Source organism: Miniopterus natalensis, chromosome 12 (assembly GCF_054644295.1).
Source record: "Miniopterus natalensis isolate mMinNat1 chromosome 12, mMinNat1.hap1, whole genome shotgun sequence".
NCBI classification, from domain to species: Eukaryota; Metazoa; Chordata; class Mammalia; order Chiroptera; family Miniopteridae; genus Miniopterus; species Miniopterus natalensis.
The window spans coordinates 7,932,514-7,955,458 of record NC_142092.1 but is presented as its reverse complement, the minus strand read 5'-3'; the positions used below and the strand labels follow the sequence as shown (position 1 = coordinate 7,955,458).

Sequence of the window (22,945 nt, the reverse complement as noted above, 5' to 3'; positions counted from 1 at the left end):
CTTGGGTTTTTCTTATTTGGGACTCTCTGTGCCTCCTGAACTTGTGTGACTTTTTCCTTCACCAGGTTAAGGAAGTTTTCTGCCATTATTTCTTCATACAGCTTCTCTAACATTGCTTACTTTTGACCTCCTCTGGCACTCCTATGATGCAAATATTGTAACATCTCCTGTTGTCCCACAGGTCCCTTAGACTGTCCTGTTTTTCAATTGTGTGGTTTTTTTTTTGGATCTCTGATTGAGTGACTTTTTCTACCCTGTCTTCTAATTCGCTGATCTGATCCTCAGCTTCCTCTAATCTGCTTCTTATTCCTTCCAATGTTTTCTTTATTTCTGCTATGTCATTCTTCGTTTCCTTCATAGTTTCCATATCTTTTTTTCAAGCTGTTGAGCATCCTTACAATCAGTTTTCTGAACTCTATATCTGATAGGTTGCTTATCTCCATTTCATTTAGCTCTTTTTCTGGAGACTTCTCTTGTTCCTTCATTTGGGGCTTTTTTGTCTCCCCATTTTGGCTGCCTATTTGGGTTTGTTTCTATGTATTAGGTAGTCCTGCTAGGACTCTCAGTCTTTTTGGAGGGTCTCTGGTGCAGGCCAATGTCAAATGCTGTTTGTGACTTTCCTTGAGTACCCTGTTTGGAACTATTGACAACCCACGGCTTGAGATCCCCTCTGCTGGGGCTGGGTGCATTTGGACAGCACCGAGATGCACACCAAAGTCTTCTTTTCCAAGGCCTGGGTCCAGAAGCAGTTCAGGCAAAGGCTCAAATCACTCTGAAGTCTGCCTCAGCCAGCAGGCTGATAAATCTGATTCTCTTAATGGGCCTCAGGCTATAGAAACTCCACAGGGTGGGGTGGCTGGTTGTTATCAGTCTCTTAATGAGCCTCAGGCTGTAGAAACTCCAAGGGGTATGGAGAGAGGTTTTCCAGCAGGGTGGAGCAATTGCTTCCCCCTCAGGCAAAAGCTGCTTGGAAGGTAAAGTTCTGCCTCAGCAGTATGGGGAATGACTTGGCACAGTATTCCAAAAAGATGTCCTCTGAGCTTTATCTCCAGAGCCCACAACCCTCAATTCTCCTCACACTCTGTCCTCCCTCTGCTGGAGTCCAAGGTGAGTGGCTGCACACAAAACTTTGTGTGTTGGCTCTTTAAGAGGGTGCTTACATTTCCAGCTTTCTCTCCCTGGCAGACAGAAACCCAGCTGCTTTTCACAGCCAGATGTTATGTGGGCACCTTAGTCAGTTCTGGTGCTCTTGGCTGGGAAGCCCAGCCTGGGGTTTAGACCCCAGAATCCTCAGTGGGAATCCACCAGAGCTGAGATATTCCTCAGCACCTTCAGCTGCTGCTTATGGGAGCCCAGCTAGCACTCTCATGCCTCTGCACTCTCTACCAGTCTCTATGTGGTCTCTTTTCCTCTTTGGTTATCAGGGTGCTCTCCAGCTGGTCTTCAGTTTCAGTTGATTATTCAGGATGGTTTTTTAAATATTTAATTGTAATTCCAGTTTGGTCCCAGGAGAGTGTCAGTGTAGCTTCCAAACAGTCTTTAATCTCTCCCTTTGTATACTTTTAGAATCACATCAGACCATGTAATTATTGTTTCAACCACCAAAATTAGCTTAGAAAATTTATCTGTAGGAGGAGTGCCTACTGTATTTACCCCTCCTGACGTGCAAGGTCCTGATGCCAGCCAAAGGATGACATACCCAGCAGGACTTTCCAAGGCTAGAAGTGTGAAGCCTGCTATGGTAATTCTTCACTGGGTACATGTGTTCCAAGGTTCCCTCTCCTATTGTTTCCTTTTGTTTATAAAATTGCCTTTACTCATTCTCCTGGAAACAAATTCTCAGTTTTCCTTCATCAGAGTTTTCTGATTTCACCCTTCACTCATGAAAGGTATCTTCATTTGGTACAGGGCTTGGCATTAACAATTCTTTTCTTCCAGCCCCTGAAAAGCAACGCACCCTTTCCATCTAACCTCGGTAGTTTGATGAGAAATCCACTACCATTCTAATAGATTTTAACCTATGAGGAAAATGTGTTATATTTTTCTGGCTGCTTTCAAGGTGTTTTCCTCATTTTTAGTCCTCAAAAGATTCATTATAATGTGTATTGGCAGGGATTTCAGTGGGTTTATAATGTTTGACATACACTTGGCGTTATGATTCTATAGGTTTTCATCTCTTGCCAAATTTGGGAGGTTTGCAGCCATTGATTCTTCTGATATTTTTTCAACCCTGTCGTCCTTCACTTCTCCAGAACTACAAAGGCATAACTGTTAGATATTTTGTTACACTCCCACAGTTCTCAAGACTGTTCATTTTCTCCCTGGTATATTTTCTCCCAGTTGTACAGACTGGGTAATTTATATTGTTTTATCCTTTAGTTCATTCATTTCTGTTACCTCGAATCTGCTAGTAAGCTCATCTCCTAAGCTTTTCCTTCAGGTAAGTATTTTTCAGTTCTGAACTTTCCATATAGTTATTCACCATAACTTCTGTTTCTTTGCAGAGGCATTCTAATGTTTCATTATCTTAAGTGTGTTCTTTTAGCTGTGGATATCCAGTGGTCCAAATGCCACTTGTATAGATGGTCCTTTTCCAACTGAATGGACTTGGCACCCTTGCCAAAAACCAATTGACCACATATGTGAGGATTATTTTTTCTGAGCTCTCAATTCTATTCTGCGATCTATATTTTTATCCTTAGGGCAATACAACCATTTTCTCACTGTTTTTAGCTTGGTCTTAAGAATTGAAATCAGGTAGTATGAATCCTCCAATTGTTCTTTTTCCATTTAAACTGGTTTTGGCTATTCAGGGTCCTGTGAGATTCAAAATGAATTTTAGGGCAGGTTTTTCTAGACCTGCAACACATACATGAGATTTTGATAGGCACTGGAATGAATCTGTAGATCTCTTTCACTGCTACTGTCACCTTAGCAATATTAAGTCTTCCAATCCATAAGCATGGGAAGTCTTCCCATTTATTTAGGTCATCTGTAATTGAAGGAATGTTTTGTAGTTTGGGTGAGCAAGTCTTTTGCTTTAATCGTTAAATTCACTGCTGAGTATTTTATTCCTTTTGATGCTATTGTAAATGGAATTAAAAAGTTTTTGTTTGAATAGTTCACTGGAAATGTACAGAAATACAACTGACTTTTGCATGTTGATTTTAAATCCAGAGCTTCACATTCACTGTATTTATAGGGTTCTCCCTACCCCTATGAATTTTTGCTTGTGGATCCTCTGATGCTTGTTGTAAATGTCGACTAAAGGCTTTTCCACATTCACAAGATTTATGGGGTGGTATGAGCTGAACTGTGTCTACCCAAAATTCATGTTAAGTCCTAACCCCCAATGTGTCTATATTTGGAGATACTGATGCCATTGTAATTAACCTAGTTATTAATACAGGAATGGAGCAAAAGGGAAGGCCAAACATTATAGGCATGTCATTTGGGCAGCTTCATCAGGAAGCTAAAGCTTTACACTCCTGAAGGAGCCACAAATCTATTCCCTGCAGATCGCTAAGGGAAGGGACTGGACAAGGGGAGAATAGATGCATGCCCAGTAAAGATGGGATGATGTCTCAAAGGTGCTTTCCTCTCAGTCACACTGGGGAACAGGTCATTGGCTAGAACGGGCATGGCCACTGCATGGGTTCTAAACAAAGGAGTTCGCTCTCTTGGTTACTCTTATGCTGTTGGGACTCTTATTGCCTGGGACACACTTTCCTGTATTTGGCAAAACACAATGGACTAATGGACTGCTGCTAGCCTGGTGCTGAACTGGACCTGGCTCCAACATGGAAAGGAAACTCTGGACTCCGACTCTGCTTCTAGCTCTACTCAAACCCCAGCTATACTTCTATAACTGGATTAAGGGAAATGCGTCTTTGGAAACCCAGGATTGTAATTCAACACAAATAAAAATCACTCATTTTTCCATGTGAGTCTGAGAAAATTAATTTTCTCGATATATTATAAGAACTCTACCCCAAGCACCCAGTGGGGAAGAGGACTCCAATTACTCCAATAACAATATGGCCTCTAAGGAAGTAACGTTAAATGAGGTCATAAAGGTGGGGCCCTGATATTATAGGCTGGAGCCTTATAAGAAAAGGAAGACACCAGAGTTCTCATATGCTCTTTGTCTCTGCCAGGTGAGCACATAAGGAGAAGATAGCCATCTGCAAGCCAGGAAGAAAGCCCTCACCAGGAACCAAGTCAGCTGGCATCTTGATCCTACACTTCCCAGGCTCAAAAACTATGAGAAATTAATTTCTGTTGTTTAAGCCACCAGTTAGGTATTTTGTTGTGGCAGCCCCAGCAGACTAATTCAGATTTTGGTTCTGGGAGTGGGGCAGTACTGTAACAAACACCTAAAAGAGTGGAAGTAGCTTTGGAACTGTGTAATGGGTAGAGTCTGGGAGAGTTTTGAAGTGCATGTTAGAAATACCTGAAGGGACTGTTGGTGGAAATACAGTATTACAATTTCTCCTTTCAGGAAAAAGCCCTGAGCAGAAATGGCTAAGTGTCATATTATATGTGTAGGCCAGAATATTCTATATAATTCAGATTCAACACATACAAAGTACCTGGAAATGCAATTTAAAGAATCCTAACATATGTAACTTGTATGCCTCAAATAACAAACAGCAAAACAAACCCCTTCCTTCATTCTTTCAAAATTAGTTAATATAGTGGTCCTTTATGAAACAAGTATATTGAGTGCCTGACACTCTTACGGTTATGGAAACTTCACCTTAAAAAACTAACACACTTAGATGCTCGTGCCTGGCATCAATTTTTCACAAGGAAGTGAATCAAAGGAAAAATTGTATATTGAGAGATGTTGGTTATAGACAGGATTCAGTTCAGGGTATGCTAAGGGTCCCACAGGAAGTGGCAGAGTAGGGATGGGAAAAGTAAGCTGGTAGAGCATTCCAGTCTGGCCAAGAATGCTTCTTTATTAACACCAGAAGTGGGAAAGTGAAACATACAAAAAAAAGTTTGCCTGTTATGATAGGGAGCATTCTGAATTATATGCACTACATACACATTTATCCACAGGTATAAAATGTTTGACAGTTGAGAGACACACAGTTCTCAATGATGTCAGATAAAATCAAAACCACAGACATTTTTAACTTACATAGTAACAGGCAAATAGCTACCATATGAGCCCAGTATTAACACCAAGTTCGCATCTTCTTTAAAAAAAAAATCTACCGCCTGGCCAGGCATGGCTCAGTGGTTGAGCGTCGACCTAGGATCCAGGCAATCGGGGTTCGATTCCTGGTCAGGGCACATGCCTGGGTTGCGGGCTTGATCAATGACTCTCTCATCATTGATGTTTCTATCTCTCTCTCTCCCTCTCCTTTCCTCTGTCTGAAATTAATAAAGATATATTTTTTTAAAAAAGAGCAGTTTTTCTGCACTCCCCAGATATTTTAATAAATAAATAAATAAATAAATAAATAAATAAATAAATAAATAAATAATAAATAAATATCTACCTTTGAAATATTAATAGAACAGGGAATACAAATCTGAATTAGCACAGCTGTCGCTTCGTTGTGTAACAGACACAACCAGCACAGAAGTGTCCCAGCGGCATCTATTTAGGTGGTCAGTAAATGTTAACTACATTTGATTATGACAAGTTGCCGTCTTAGAGATTAGAAAATCTTTCTATTAGGACATATATTCATTCAGTTACTATTTATTTCCTACCTGAACTTTCTCCATCCAGGCTCAGAGGGGGTGAAGGCAAAACCTTTAGGGGCCAGACAAATAATGAGTGAGTGAAGCAGGCGCCTCAGCCTTGGGGCGAAAGCAGTGTGACTATACTGTGGAGACAGTTTGGCTCCAGCCACCAGTCATCCACCAGGAGTGTAGATGTAGGACAGGGGAAAATACTCTGTTCTCAGAGAAACTGGCAATCCAGACCTTTAGATGTAATTTTCCAATATAAATATAAAGCATGGATCCAGCCAAACTAAATCTATCCATGAGTCACAAGCAACAGCACCCTAACCTCTACACAGAGAAAACTGATGTGACCAAAGGCCACTGGCAGCTCCAAGCTTCCCATATGGTGAGGGACAGACTGTCAGTCACCCAGACTCTGAGACACACTATGGTTCCTGCCCCATTTCAACAGAAATGCCTTCCCTCAGCTCTTCACCTGGCCTAGTCCATTAGGGGGTTGGTCAGGGGGCACAGTCAGTTCCTCCCTCAAAAGCTTTCCTCTATTTTATTGGGCCCCAGATATTGCTGGGCACATAAGCACGAATATCCACTATTTTTAACTTAACTTCAATCAAAGTTTCCTACTTGGTGAATGCCTGAGTTGTGAATGAAGCAGAGGAGTCCAAGAGAAGGCTCCAGGTAAGATGGGCCCCACCTCCAAGGTCAGGCTAGGTACGGCCTAATACCAGCAAGGTGTTAGGACAAGACAATGCAATGGGCGCATCCTGCAAGAGCTAGAAAGGAATTTCAGGACTCACCTCATCCCTGGTTGTCAGGAGCCCTGGAGCCATATTCCTCGTGCTCGTCCAAGAGTTGAGTCACGTGCACAGGCAGAGCTGGGGAAGAGAAAAGTGGGGGGTGCTTAGGAGGATCACCCCTCCAGCTAGCATCCCGGTTCAGCAGGAGTGAGGCGCAGTACGGAAGGCAGGTTGTAGGGCATCGCAGTAGCTCATCCTTAACCAGCGTCCTGTAACTACGGCCCCCAGAGCTGGGCCAGCAGGGGGCTCAGCCCCAACGATTGGTTGGAAAATGAAGTCCCCAGCAGCTGGTGAGACTTTGTCACTGTGTGGACTTAAGTGGAAAGGGCCTCAGGTGAGCATTCACATTGAGAAATAAAGTGACCTAACATACTGAAAACAGAAGTTCCCCAGCCACATCTGCCCTGAGGCCAAAGGACAAGGCCCAGGATCGTCAAAACAGAGGGAACACCACAGGCTCCACAGAATGTAGATTTGGGGGAAACTTGAAGCAGGGTGGAAGCTATAACCTTATTTCAATGTCCCCTCCACTTATATATCCAATACTAGGTTCCCAAGAATTGAAGTATGTCTTGAAATTTAAGAATGAGCAGTCAGCAAATGGCCCAGATCTTCAACAAGTCAATTTCATAAACTTTTTTTATTTATCTTTATTGCTGAAAGTGTTACAGATGACCCCTTTTACCCTGCACCCACCTCCCACCCCAGGCCTTCACTACACTATGTCTGTGTCCTTGGGTTATGCATATATGCATATAAATTCTTTGGTTAATCCTCCCCCTCACTCTCCTACCTCGGCCTTCCCTCTGAGATTTGTCAGTCATGCTTCTGTGTTGCTGAATCTATTTTGTTCATTAGTTTATGATGTTCTTTAGATTCCACATATAAGTGGATGGTCTGATTCCTGCCTTCTGTTGATGCCATTAATGTCATCAAGAGAAGTTAATGTCATTAATGGCTGGGACAGATGATCAGGAGAAATTGAACAAATGTTTTACCTTTATCACATTAGATACACAAGACAAATTTGAAAGATAGAGCACCTCCTTTTAAATTTTCATTAAAACTTTGAAAGTTAGAGAACAGCTGGCTCCAAGGTAAAAGTTACTATACCATTTCCCTCTCTATAAAATGAGAATTCCACTACGTAATGTACAAAGATGGCTGAGGAAATAAACTGTGCAGTGCGCAGAAAGCACAATGCACCCTAGCCAGTTTGGCTCAGTGGTTATAGAGTGTCAGCCCACAGACTGAAGGGTCTTGGGTTCGATTCCGGTCAAGGGTATGTAACTGGGAGGCAACCAATCAATGTGTCTCTCTCACACAGATGTTTCTTTCTCTCTCCCCCTTCCACTCTCTGAAAAGCAATGGAAAAAATATCCTCAGGTAAGGATTAAAAAGAAAGCACACAGCCAACATAGGACTTCTGCTCTCAAAACACTACTTCTCACCACCTTTGTTCTTCCGGGGCTCAGAGGCCGAGAGAATACAGCTGGGTCAGGGAGGGAGCTCCCTGGAGATGTTGGGAAGCACCTGAGAAACCACCTGCAGCTCAGCCCACAGAGAAATGCTACACACAAGATACCAGGGACCTGCAAAGCAATGACCCTCTACTGTGAGCAAAGGCACCACAGGAACACAAGGACGTGCCGCCCACCCGAGAAGGGGCTGCCAGGCCCCTCCTTCTCCCCACCTAACAGGCAATGCCTCTGGATGTGGGAGAAGCATGGGGTGCACCAGGGCTGACTTGGGCATGAGAGAAGCAGCTCCGGCCATCGGATCCTCTCCCAGCCCAGGGGGCAGGCTGGAAACCCCCAAGCCTGCAGCTGGGGTCCACTTCACTAAAGTAGCAGAACCTGGAAGGTTCTCTGTCCCTACAGAGTCAGGGTGTGGGTTTTAGAGCAAGCCTGCTTTGAGATCATGCTAACACCCAGCATGACATCATCTTCCTTGAGCCTATGGAGTTTAGTAAAAACACAAAGCACTTAGCATGTGCTGGACACAAGTTTTACCTCTTTCCACACTGAGGGCAGCTTCAGTGAGAACCCGGATCTGAACTTCCCACCGAGGCAGGGATTGCAGGCCTGGCAGGGGCTCCCGGGTGGAGACAATGCCCACAGAGATGCACACTTGCAGATCTGGGGGAAAGGCCAGGTTCTCGTTAAGTGGTGAATCTGAGGGATGGATCCATGGAGCCTCACGACTACATCCTGCAATGTTTTCATGATGAAAAGTTGAAAATACAAACTTAAGTGTAGATGTCTTACCCTCCCCCCTCCCCGGTAATTCTGAGGGGCAGCAGCCCTGCTGGGATGGGGAAGTTCCCTGCCCGTGGGCGCCACTCCACTTACTCTACCCCAGGCCCTTGGAAGGGCCCCCACACTGGCGGGAGCCATATGGACACATGGAAGCCCCACGCAACCCTTCACCCTGACCCCGCCTGGACTCCCAGCTTCCCCGAGGCTCTGAGGCCGCGGACCCCAGTCGCTGGGCCTCAGCCGCCCCACCACCCATCTAAGTCTGCAAGCCAATGCTCCCCCCAAACCCGGGTCCCCGGGCCAAGCAGCGTCTCCACAACCAGGGTGGGCACCACCTGGCTGCGAGCCCCCACGAATACCCAGGAAGGAAGCCCGAGCCGCACACCCTCGGCCGTGGGCGCATCTGCTGAGCCAGGAGACTGTTTCCCAAATCGCCCGTAATATTCCCGACCCCAAAAGGACAAGACGCTGGGACCTTCGCCCTCGCCCAGAATAAACGAGACCTCCAGGCCAGAACGACCTTTTCCCCCCCTCCCTTCCCAAGTTTCCATGCTGTCCTTCCCTATAGCCTGCGGCCATCCCTGCCTCGCTCACCACAAGCCCGCAAGGACGGCCGCCACACGCCGAGCTACGCCCGCGGGCTGGACTACAATACCCACAATGCCCCTGCACGGGCACCTACGCTACCCACAGTGTCCCAGGGCGGGACTACAATACCCACAATGCCCCTGCACGGGCACCTACGCTACCCACAGTGCCCCAGGGCGGGACTACAATACCCAGAATACCCCGGGGCGGAGAACTTAGGTACCCCGCTTCTCAGGAGTTCTGTCTGGTGGTAGGACTGCAACCCCCCAGGTCCCGCGCTGCCCGGAGAGCTGCGGGGCGGGGGCCCGGCTGTGCGCGCGGTCCCTGGGCCGGGGTTACGCTGCGGTGCTGCGGCGAGCGCGGGACGGTGCCACCCTGTCGCCGCCGGCGCGGGCTGCGCGCCCGGTGTGTGTGGCGGGGCGGCCCGCGCTCCCCGCGCGGCGCTGGGCGCCCCCCCCGCCGGGGCCGGGCCGGGCCGGGCCGCGCCTGCCGCTGGGCTGGGCCCCGCCGCCCCGGTCACAGCCCCATGGGCTTCGGGACAAACTGAAAAATCAGACAAGTAAAATCAAACTAACTTGGGGAACACCGGGAGGGTGGTTCAGATGAGCACTAAAATCTTTTTTAACTTATAGGGCCCTTGTAATTTTTGTTTAAATTACTTTTTTAAAAATGGAAATATGTTGGCTGCCTGGATGTGCACTTGTGCTCCATGCTGCAGACTCACCCGTGTTTTTACAGTTACATAACAGCACGTAATGAATGAGCTAACCTATGCGAAAGGTACTGGCATTTTTCTTTTGTAAAGAGAATATTACGAGGTTTGTTAAAAAAAAAAAATAGAAGTGCCACAGAATTAGTCCTGACAAGTTTACTAAACAACAAAAACCCCTCAAACAGCAATAACAGCAAACTGCAGGAGTAAAAATCAGAATCCAAAGTTTCTGTTGTCTGAAATACCAACTTTTTTTTTTTTTTAATATATCTTTATTGATTTCAGAGAGAGGAAAGGTGAGGGAGAGAGAAAGATAGAAACATCAATGATGAGAGAGTCATTGATCGAGCCCCAACCCGGGCACGTGCCCTGACCGGGAATCGAACCCTGATCGCCTGGATCCCAGGTCGACGCTCAACCGCTGAGCCACAGCCTGCGGGCAGAAATACCAACTTTTAAACAAAAAAAAAATTACAGTGTATAAAGAAACAATACGACTCATCCTTAGGAAATAAAGCAATTAATAAAAAGTAATCTCGGGCAATGAATTTAGAAGACAAAAATGCACAAAAAACTAAATATCCATTTCAAAGAAATTAAGGAAACCACATTTAAATAAAGGAACACTTGATGACAATGACTCAACAAGTAGAGAATATTAATAAAGAGAAACAAAATATTTTTTTAGAGAATCAAGTGGAAATTCTTTGTAAAGTACAATAACTGAAATGCAAATGTTACTAGTAGGGGTCAAGAAAGATTTGAGATGGCCAGAGAAGAAATAAACTTGAAGGTAGCTCAATGGAAATCTCATATGACAACCAGAAAGGAAAACAATTTTTAAAAATGAACAGTGCCACCTGCAGAACAACATCAAGTGTACCAACATATTTGTAATGGGAGCTCTAGACGCAGAAGAGACAGAAATGTGTAGAAAAAATATTTGAAGAAAGATGGCCAAAAACTCTAAATTTGCTGAAAAAAATCTACAGATCTAATGAAGATGATGCACTCAAGTAAGATAAACACAAAGATACATACCTATATACTGTTAAAATCCACAGGCAAAGCAAAAATCTTGAAACCAGCAAGAGAAAATGACTCATACAGAACAATACAATTAATAGCTGGCTTCTCATCAGAAACGACAGAGATGAGAAGCAATGAAAGGACCATACATAAAGTGCGGAAAGAAAATCTGTCAACTAAGAATTCTATGTACAGGAGAACTGTCCACAAAAGAAAGGAAAAATGAAGATAAAGACTAAAAGAACTCAGAGCTAAGACACATGCTTTACAAGAAACACTAAAGAAAGTCCTTCAGACTGAAAGGAAAAAACACCAGATAATGATGTGAATACACATAAAGACAGGAGGAGTACCAGTAATGGTGTATATGTGAGTAAATAAAAAACACATGAATATACTTTTATTCCTTCTTTTCATTAAAAAGACATAAAGGTACATTAAACAACAATTAATTTTACCATCGTGATTTTGGGAACGTAGCATATATGTTACAGATACAGCATATATCGAGGGTAGTTAGTGAATCTATATTGGAGCAAATCTGCTTTTTTCCCAGAATTAACTTAGTATTTATTTAAACTAGATGATGGTAAGAAGCATACTGCAACCCCCATAACAGCCACTAAGAAAATAATGCAAAAGAATATAGTAAAAGAAAACCAAGAAAGGAATTTAAATGGCACACACACACACGCACACACACACAAACAGAAGGCAGTACAAGAGGAACAAAAAAAAAGACATGACACATATGAAAAAGCAAATACCAAAATCTAAATTAATGATTGCATTAAATATACATTTTTAAAAAACACTTCAATAGAAAGGCAGAGTGTCAGGCTGGATATGAAATGAAAAAGATCCAGCTGTGTGCTGTTTATCAGAGACACAATTTAGACTCAAAGAAACAAATAGGCTGAAGGTAAAGCAATGGAGAATGAGCCACTGTACACACTAATAATGAGAGCTGGAGTAGCTGTATTAGACAAAATAGAGACAGTAAGACAAGAAATGTTTCCAGAGACAAAGATAAACATTTTAGTGATAAAAGGACTATTTCATTAATCAAATATGATAACTATGCAATATATGCATCCATTGAAAACATACCCAAAGACAGAACTGAGAGGAGAAGTAGACACTTAATAAAAAACAGTTGAAGACATCAATACTTATTCTCAATAAGTGAAAGGAAAACTAAAAAGAGGAGAAGGAGGAGGAAGGGCCAGGTCCCTAGGCTGGGGCTCTTTTGACCCCTAGCCTCACGCCTGCAGTGCTGGCCATCAGTGGTGTGGGTGTGACTGGCAAGTACACAGCCTACAGGGAAGAGGTGCTGGAGTTGCTGGGAAACCCTGCTAGTTACCCAGTATCTATTCAACTTGCCCCCCATCTCACCTCCAATGAGAAGCTCATACTGGCCCCCAAGTTCCACTTGCTCTACACAGTTGGCTCCCTGTTGCCTCCCAAACAGAGCAGCTCAAGCACTGAGATGCTGGGACAGACACATTCAAATTGCACTGCTTCAGGACACTTACAGGGATCGATTTTGTGGTTCTGGAAGATTATAAGCAAGGTGAAATAGATTTTCTTCTCTAAATATCTACGCGATTTACTCCGACTTTGTCCTAAGAATCCATTCTAGTTCCAGTTAATACCTGTCAGGTGTGAACTGTTTGACCAGAACCTGAAGTTAGCCCTGGAGGTGGCAGAGAAGGCTGGAACTTTTGGACTTGGGTCATAGGCTGAAACTGCAGTCAACCCTGAATCTGCAATCAATTCCCCAAGTTATTAGAGATCCTTCAGAAGGGGTTCTGCTGTTTCCACTCTGATGGAGATCCCAGCAGCCTTGTTAGTGCACTTGAAGATACGACGATGCTTGTACTCAGAGCCGATTCTTAATACCATGCTGTCCCCTACCATAGCTACCATGGTCCTACTTCCCAACTGAGTACATATTTATTTACAAAGAAGGTAGACCCATAATTGCTGTAATAAGCATTCCTGTGATCTAAAAATAAGTAAATAAAAACTAAACAATAATTCAGCAAGAATATAGGATAGGTAGACAATAAATAGATATAACATTTGTTTATAAAACTCTACTCATTAACGTTAGGACATACATTTTCAGGTGCACATGGAATACTCTTTAGGATGTGTTATATACCAGGCCATAATATAAATCTCTACAAATTAAAAAAATTATGTTCTCCAACCACAATGGAATTAATTAGAAATGAACAGAAACAATTTAGAAAATCAAATATTAGAATATTTAATAAATAGTCTAAAGAAGAAATCAAACAAAACTAGAATGCATTTTGAAACAAATTAAAAATACAATATATGGGGTTAGCTTAAGCAGTGCTTACAGGGAAATTCATAGTTGTAAAATATTATGAACAGAAGAGAAAGGTTTCAAATTAATAATATAAGCATCCATTTTTAGAATTAGGAAAGGAAGTGAAAACTAAAACCAAAACAAGCAGAAAAGAATAAAGATTAGAGTGAAAATCAATGAAATAGAACACAAAGACAATAGGGAAAATAATAAAAAGTTTGTTCTTTGAAAAGATCGACAAAATTGGCAAATTTTCAAGTTAACTGATTATGTACAAAAGAAAGAAGACATAAGTTACCAAAGCTGAGAAAAAAAGGACACCTCGTTACTGACCCTAAGTAATACTATAAACTTTTAACCAAAATATTAGACAACTTAAGATAAAGTGAAGACATTTCTAGAAATACACCAATTATTAAACATAATTCATGAGTAAATAGGAAATCTGAATAGACCTACGGTGAGTAAAGAAACTGAATTAGTACATTAAAATGTTTGCCAAAGAAAATTTGAGGCCCAAATGACTTTACTAGTGAATACAATAAAATATTTTTGGAAAAATAAAAAGTGCTTCACAAACTCAGATAATAGAGAAGAATGGTACATTTTCCAATTCAGTATATGAGGATGCTATTATCCTGATACCAAAACCAGACAAAGCACAAGAAGAGAAACTGGAAACCAATATCCATCATAAACACAGGCACAAAACCATGTGAAAATTTAGCTAATATACTCCAGCGACATGTAAAGAGGTTTATACACCATGAGCAACTGAGATTTATACCAGGAATGCAGGGTTGGTAACACATAAATGAAGCAAAAGAATAAAACTACAGGGCTCTGAAAACTATGTTGTCATTAGAGGCACAGCCCACAAAACTAGGCCAGGACTCACATGATATAGCTAAACAGGATTCAGTCTTACAACATAATACCAAAAATATCCAGGACTCAATAAAAATACTTGATCATAACAAAGACCAGGAAAATCACAATATGATGGAGAAAAGTCAATCAACAGATGTCAACACCAAGAAGACCCAGATATTGTAATGATAGGATGCAGTATTGGAAGCAGCAATCATAAAAATGCTTCAATGTGCAATTATGAAAACTGTTGACTGAAATGAAAGACAAAAGATCTTAGCAAATAAACAGAAGATATAAAAATGGCTGAATGTATAATTATGGAACTAAAAAAAAGTATAACCACCACAATATAAAAGCTCACTGAATGGGCTCACTAGTAGACAGGAGAAGACAAAAGAAAGAATTACTGACCTTACAGATTGATCAATAGAATTTAGTCAATTTAAACAAAAGAAAATAGACTGAAAATAAAATACTAACAGAGCCTCAGGAACCTGTAGAATAATAACAAAGATAACATTCATGTCTTCACTATCACAGGAAGAGAGAAGAAAATATGGGTGGAAAAAATACTGAGAAACAAACAACAAAACTTCCCGAATCTGACAAAACACGTAACACTATAGATTCAGGAAATTACGTGAAGCACAAAGAGAATGAATCCCTGTCAAGATACATCAAAGTCACCCTGGCTGGTGTGGCTCAGTTGCTCTGAGCACTGTCCTGTACGCCAAAGGGTCGCGGGTTCTATTCCCAGTCAGGGCACATACTCAGGCTGCGGTTAAGATCCCCTGTTGGGGCTCATAGAGGAGGCAAGCAATCGATGTTTCTCTCATCAATGTTTCTCTCTCCCTCTCCCTTTCTCTCTCTCTAAAATCAATTTTCAAAAAGATACATCAGAGTCAAAATTCTGAAAACTAATGACGAAGAACAAATCTTGAAATCAAAGGAAAGGATGCTTTACCAATAGAAGAAAAATTATTTGCATGGCGGCTGATTAATCATCTAAAGCAGGAATCCAGAGGGAAGTTATACAACATTTTTCAAAGGATGACAGAAAATACATGTCAACCCTAAACTTTATATCCAGTAAAAATATTCCTCAGGAATAAAGGGGAAACAAATGAATTCTCAAATGAAACCTAAAAGAATTTCTTGCCACCAGACCTCCACTTACAGAACAGCTGCAAAGAAGTTCTCCAAACAGAAAGAAAATGATAGTAGAAGAGGCTTGGAGCTTTAGGAAAGGAAAAAAACAAAACAAAACAGAACGGCGGTGGGGTAAGTGTAATGCATTATTCTTTCACCTGTGAGTTTTTAAAATAATCAGGTATGAGAAATTAAAAATTATAATAATATCTTATATGTTACTCAATATAAAAAGTTAAAACACTATCTTATGACAGAGGAAATACTTAAGGTGATTATATTTAAAAAATACAAAGGATTTAACTGTAAGTTTTCTGTACATCAATCAAAGTGTTAAAATTTTGACACCGGAGTCTGAGGTAAGTCACTTATGTATATTTTAATGCCTAGAGCGTTAACTAAAAGAGAGATGATGAAAGAGATTAAGTCAATAATACTACATGTCAAAATGGAATCCTAAAAAATGTTCAAGTGACCCATAGACGGGCAAGAAATAGAAACAGAGGAATACGAAGCAGAAGGATCAGCAGAAAAAAATAAAATAAAGACCTATACTCTAACACATCAATAATCATATTGAGTGCAAATAGTTTAAACACACCAATTAAAAATCACAGAATATCAATGAGAAAATAGAGGATTTGAACAAAACTATAATTTAAATACTCCTAACAGACATCTATAATACTTCACGCAACAACAGCAAAATGCACATTCTTGTCAAGTACACGAGTACATTCCTCAGGGCAGATCGTATGTTAGGAAACAAGAAAAAGTTACAATACATTTAAAATCTTCTCTGATTATGATAGAATGTAGCTTGAAATCAATTACAAAAGAAAAATAGAAAAATCACAAATATCTGGAAATCAAACAACACACTCTACTTTTTAAAATGGGTAAATTGAATAAGGAAATTAGAAAATACTCTCAGGTGAATGAATGAAGACAACATACCAAAATTTAATGAGTGCGGCATAAGGAGGGCTCCAGGGGTAACTTATAGCTCCGAGTGCTTACATTAGAAAAGAGGAAGACTTCAACAACCTAACTTTACAGTTTAAGAAACTATAGGGTGAGTGGGGAGAGAATAACCAGAGAGCCTATATGCATATATGCATAACCCATGGACACAGACAATAGTGTGGTGAAGGCCTGGGGGTGGGGTGGAGGGATCAATTGGGGGAAAAAAGGAGACATCTGTAACACTTTCAACAATAAAGATAAATTTTTTAAAAATTAAAAAATATAAATAGCATTCCTAAACTGGGAAAAAAGTAAAAGTAAACTCAGAGATAGCAGAAGGAAGGTAATAATAGATTAGAGAAGAGAGAGCAGAAATCGATAACAGAAAAACAGCAGAGCTCCCATAAGACTCTCAGCTGATTTCTCAACAGGAACTTTGCAGGTCAGAGGGTTTAGCACCAAATATTCCAGGTGATGAAAAGCAAGGGCCTCCAGTGGTTTCCTGGAATTTTATTTCAACCAGTAGGACTGAGGCTTTCTCCATCCAATCAGAGCTGACGGTGCCTTTTGGGCCCATCAGACTGAGAGGATTCGAACCCCTCATCTGCATGAGGCCAAACTAATCAGGGACCAGGGGCAGGGACTGCTGTCCCTGTAACCCAGCTCCCCTCTGACTGTGAGACCCCACTCTCCTTTTCCATCAAAGAATGAAGACTGTCTCCCTGGCTCAGAGATGTCTTGCCAGAGCAGAGCGGAGCCGTCGCAGAGGGGTCTGGGCCCAGGGCCGCCGGGCCCCAGAACTGTGCTGTATCACAGTTGAGCTGTTCTGCACTGAATAAAGTTTCCTTCTTCACTGCACCCTAAATTGGGGATTTTTGTTGGTGTTGAATTGGCCCCAATGACCATCGGTTGACAATAACCTAACTACTGCTTTCATTTGTACAATGAAATGGTTCGCCAAATACAAAGCATGTGATTGACATCTACAGATGATGGGCTCCCTTAATCTTCAAAATAATTGTAAATGGGAAACGGACAGGGCGACATCCATAGCTTGGTTCCCGATCCTATAAAGAAGCAAACGAGCACTGCCATCTGCCTTTTACAGTGCAATGTTTTACACACACACACACACACACACACACACACACACAGCACAACAGGAAGGAAAACAGAGCTGGGGCACAAGAGCAAGCAAATGCATGAGTCTTTCAGGAATGGCAGGTCATGCCCACATAGCCTGTGTCTGCACAGTCGCAGGAGTAGGTGTCCAGGACTGGGATGCCCACCCCATTTCATACATTATTTAGGATGGCATTCTGGTAAATGTGCCAGTCTCATGAGCACTGTCAATATGAGTTTGCTCCTGAAGGATGGAATTTGTCATAATGTGTTGAGAAGTAAGTTTTCTGAAGATGTAATAATAAAGGCCAGATGACCCAAGCTTGCCGCCACCGTCTCTTCCAGGCATGCAAAGATGTATGTTTTGCATAGATTAAATGTACCTGTACTTTGAGAAACATGCTTGGAATCAGGTTTCCACAATCAAGATAAGTAAGCAAAAGTTTCTGGTGTAGGTGAACTTGAGACACATTTATTGCTTGGTGGAGAGGAGACCTGGCTAGCATGAAAGTAGGGAATGTTCTGGTTCACTGTTGTATCGTGGTGACTAGCTCAGCACCTGGAAAACAGTTGGCATTAAATTCCTGTTGGATAAAATTATATTGCGTTTCCTTTGCTAATGTTGAGAAATGGAGAAGATACAGTTTTATGTAAAAGACATAGGGACAGCTTGCCAACTGTATTAACGGTTAGGTAACGCTATAAGATACATGTCACAGGATGTCTTGGGCCAGAGCTGGCCTCTAGTTGCCGGGCAAGCAGCAAACACCCACCTGGCAGTCTGAGAAGGGTGGGTGGGCACACAGAGAAAACTGTGGCATCAGGAGCCCACTCATCAGGTGGTAAAGTCTGAGCGACCACAGTGGCTGCAGCAGGACCTGAAAGCTTGCCAAGGGACTGTGCGCTCTGGCACACCTGGGGAGGAACACCGCTGGAAGCGGCACAACAGAGCCAAGAAGAAGAGAAATGAAAGTACCACCACCAGGAGAAGTCTCTTCTTGTGTGTCCCTCCAGCAATGACCTCTACTGACAAGCTCAGCATCCCGCTCGCTTAAAGGGTCCAGTCCATTATCACCAAGCAGACAATGTGTAGGCGGATTGGAGCTGAGAGGTAATAAATCGCTAACTAGCACAGTAGTGATATCAGCGTGATAAAAGCGGCACACTTTAGACAGTGAAACGGGCCATCCTAATAAACGCTCCAGAATAAAAACATGAACCAGGATCGCCGCAGCAGAACGGGGTGCAAGCACCCCAGTTATCGTGCACTGCTACAGGACTCTTGGTCATATCCTGGTTCAGGACAGTTCCTAGAATATGGTTTGGTTGTTGTAAGAGGTCTGCTTACAGAATAGCTCGTTTATTTCTTGCTCTCAAGCCTCCGTTTTTACTTTCGCTCTCAGTCTGAACTTTCTTGTGAAGTAGCATAAACAGCAGTTCCCCTGCAGCACGATCTTCACAGATTTCTGACAATTTTATTATTGGTACCTACTGTTAGGACTGGCTGAAACATTTAACTCTCACGTCTGTGAAATGTTTGTGCTAGTCAGGATCATACTCTCAACAGGTTGGGATTACTACCTTATGTCCAGACACGGAGGCGGTGTCTTCCCACAATGTTTTGTTTTGTTCTGAAAGTCAAATCATCAGGCTTCTGGTGTGGGGGCTTTAAAAAATATTAGTACTTTTCCTCCCACCTTTTAAGTTCCTCTAGCTGATTAATTAGCAAATTGATGGAAACAGATTACCAAGAGAAAATCAAATTTTAATACATGCATGTGGGGAATTCACATAGGCATGAAAATTCCAGAGACAGTGAGGCAACATTAGGTATATAGACATTTTTGGACAAAGGAGAAAAGGAGAGGAACAGGGTATTAGATTTCAGAAGTGAGAATGGTCAGTGTCCAGGCAGCTGAAGAATATGGGAACATACACGGCAGGAAAATCCCTGCTAGGCAACTCAAACGGTGGGATACAGACGGTACCTGGGTAGCAGGCCCCTGCCTGAAACCCTCTTGTCTACCACACTTAATTCAAACAGGCCCAGGTGACATCCTAAGATCTCTTTCCTGGAGGTTTCTCTGTCTGAATCTCTTGGGCAGGAAAGCGGGGAGGGTCAAAGGCTCCCTCTGAGACTTGTGTTCTCAATAAATGGCTTAAAATCAGTGTCCCACCCTGGCCACATGGCTCAGTTGGTTGGAGCCTCATCTCCATACACCAGGAATTTGTGGGTTCAATTCCTGGTGAGTGCACATGCCTAGGTTGCAGGTTCAATCCTCAGGGCACATACTGAAGGCAAGGGATCAATGTTTCTCTCTCACATCAATGTTTCCCTCTCCCCTCTCCCCTGCCCCTTTCTCTAAAATCAGTAAAAAAAAATCCTCAGGTGAGAATTAAAAAAAAAAATCAGTACCCCAAAAGGCAGCTTCGGAGTGGCAATACTTTGGTTCCCTTCACTAGAAACACAGAAAAGCAGTTTTCTGTAATACCGTGTAAAATTTTGTGGCGCTCCCGTCTATCCTTCAGGCCATTTCAGGGGGGCTCAGCTCCCCTGGCAACAGGCAGTGGGGCTCCTCTCAGTACAGCAGAGGGCCCCAGAGAGGATCACAGCCTCAGGCAGACTCCTTGGGCTCCACAGACAGGGAAGGGCTATCTCATGCCTTTATCACGGTAGCCTGCTTCAAACTCTTGATGGTAGGCCAAAAATAAATACACAAATAAAAGACATAGCATATCTTCCTCTCGCCACCCCTCGCACATGCACCCACTCTCTCTCTCGCTCTCTCCCCTCTTTTTCCGTCCTCTACAATGATATATTTATGAAATATTTATATTTATAATTAAAATTAAAAATAACTTTAAATTCTTTCCAGTTTCTTTTCCCAGTGATTATATTTCACATAACTTTAGTGCAACATCAATGCTAGAAACTGGGTTCTGTGATCTCCAAATACCTAGGGGCAATGGTGACCATTTCAATGCTATGTCCGTATGCTATCCAGCAAGGGAAAAGCATATTCTGAAGATTAAGTCATATTTTAATGTATTGCGTGGCACTCCCTAGTTATTAAACAGGAAGTATGCAAGTGTGAATATATTTTTAGTATGTTTGCTTTGATTTTTTTATACAAGTTTGAAAACAGTCCATAATTTTACATAGCTATTAAAGTGTTATAACTTAGGGTTTTTTTGGTGTTTTTTAAAAAAATATATCTTTATTGATTTTAGAGAGAGGAAAGGAGAGGGAGAGAGAGATAGAAACATCAATGATGAGAGTCATTGATTGGCTGCCTCCTGCACGTCCCCTGACTGGGGATTGAGCCCACAACCCGGGCATGTGCCCTGACCGGGAATCAAGCCGTGATCACCTGGATCCTAGGTCGACACTCAACCTCTGAGCCACGCCCGGCTGGGCATAACTTAGTGTTTTAATATATTATTTTTTCTTTTTGATTGTTTTGTCTCCTTGTGTCACCGTTCCCACAAGAAACCAGTATTAAAGCATCAGTGTTTGTTCTTTCATATTTTCTATATATTAATCTTACACTTCAGATAAATAATGGATAGATTCATATTCACACACATGATGAATGAATATACATTCGACATTGTTTATAAACAGAATACAGTTTTACGAAGTTTTCCCCAACTGGAGCTTCATATTTAACAATACCTTGTGGAAATCCTTCTGTTATCTGGTGTAATTCTCTTTTATTTTCTATAATTGCTATGTAGTTTTCAATTTGGGGAACGTATCATTGTTTAGTCATTTTTATTTTTTTAAATGTTTAATTTTTTTTGCACCCTGTAACTTTACTAAAATTGTGTCCTATCATATGATCTATCCTAGAGATGTTCCATGTGCACTTGAAAATAATTGGTATTCTGCTGCTAAATACAATGTTCTCCACATGTCTGTTAAGTCCATTTGATCTAAAGTATGGTTCAATTCCAATGTTTCCTTGATTTTCTGACTGGGTTATCTATCCATTGCTGAAAGTGGGGCATTGAAGTCCCCTTACTATTATTTAATTGTTGTCTATTTCCCTTTATAGTTCTTCCAATATTTGCTTGATGTTTTTAGGTGCTTTGATGTGCATATATATTTTTGGTGGTTATACCTTCTGGAGGTATTGAACCCTTCGTTATTATATGAAAACCTTCATAGTCTCACCACCGTTTTGGCCGTCAGCCTTTTACCTGACATAAGTCTGGCTGTCGGTCTTTCTTTTAGTTTCTGCCTGCATGGCAGGTCTTCCTCCATCCCTTGTTTGAAGCCTCTGCGTGTCTTAGAGCTGCAGTGAGTCCCCTGTAGGCAGCGTAGTTGAGTCCCATGTTTTCACCCATCCAGCCGCTCTCTGCCTTTTGATCCGTCAATTAAATACGTTTACATTTAGAGTGATTATTGGTGTGTAAGGATTTACTCCTGCCAGCTTGTCATTTGCCTTCTGTTGATTTCTGTTTTCATGGTTTTTGCCCTTGTTTCTGCCAACCTTTGTAACGTGGTCGTTTTCCAGGGTGCTGTGCTCTCCGCCCCCCCCCCCCCTTGGTTTTCACGTGTTGTAAATGCATTTTAGAGATCTGCCTTGTGGCCCACGAGGCTTATACAAAACACATCGTAGATGAAGCTGCGTTCTGTGCTGGCAGCGACTTACCTTCACTGGCCAGTAATGGCTCCGCCCTTTTAGTCTCATTTCATATTTTCAACGTCACAACTTAGCTCTTCTCAGGCTGTGCACTTATTCACGGGTTACGGTCGGTATAATTACGTTAATGCTCTTCCGCCCTTCACGGTGCAGGCAAGCGGCCAGCAGGGCGTCCTGCGGGGCGGGGTCCCCGAGCCGGGCCGTGTCCCCCCGGCGCTGCGCGCTCTCCCCGGCGCCCGCAGCCTGGAGACGCCCGTCGGCAGCTCCGCGGGCCGCGCGGGTGGAGACAGGCGCCGGCTGCTGCGTGTCCGGAAAAGCCGCCCGCCCCGCCCGGGCTGACCCTGCGGGTGGCGCCTCCTCGGGGCCGTTCTCGTCCTCGGCGCCCGCAGCTGGCGCCCGCCCTCCGCCGGCCCGTGAGACTCCCGGGAGCCCGCGCCGACGAGGGGCCCCTGCCCCGCCCCCCGCGCAGCGAGCCCCCGACCTCGCGGCGCTGCGGCGCTTGTCCCGGGAGGCCTCCCGCCCCGCGGGCCAGGTGCGCGCCCACCTCTCGGCCTCGGACGCCCGACTCTCGGCGTCCGCCCGGCCGGCGCCGCGCCTCCCGGGAGAACACCCGCGCTCCCGCCTCCCGCCGGGGTCCCGATTACTCCGTCGCTCGGCGTTTTGATTGGACCTCACGGACCAAAAGGGTGCTTCCTGCTCATTTTTCCTCTGCTCCCTGCTCGCTGGTAATTACCCCGCGGTGCCTGGCCGCC

General features: G+C 43.1%; 1 protein-coding gene and 1 pseudogene across 4 annotated transcripts in view; one reads left to right on the top strand and one right to left on the bottom strand.

The window, feature by feature from the left end:
• LOC107545089 (uncharacterized) overlaps positions 1 to 9,375 on the bottom strand; it is a 31,563-nt gene extending 22,188 nt beyond the window's left edge. For all 4 annotated transcript variants that reach the window (XM_016223127.2, XM_016223128.2, XM_016223130.2 and 1 more), the window contains exons 1-3: positions 9,359 to 9,375; positions 8,519 to 8,644; positions 6,507 to 6,584 (exon numbers count right to left, since the gene is read on the bottom strand). In XM_016223127.2, the coding sequence (XP_016078613.2) occupies positions 6,507 to 6,539 (33 nt within the window). In that variant the 5' untranslated portion in view covers positions 6,540 to 6,584; positions 8,519 to 8,644; positions 9,359 to 9,375. The remainder of the gene's footprint in view (positions 1 to 6,506; positions 6,585 to 8,518; positions 8,645 to 9,358) is intronic.
• Positions 9,376 to 10,107: 732 nt separating this feature from the next.
• On the top strand, positions 10,108 to 12,834 carry LOC107545086 (trafficking protein particle complex subunit 4 pseudogene; annotated as a pseudogene).
• The last annotated feature ends 10,111 nt before the right edge of the window (positions 12,835 to 22,945 follow it).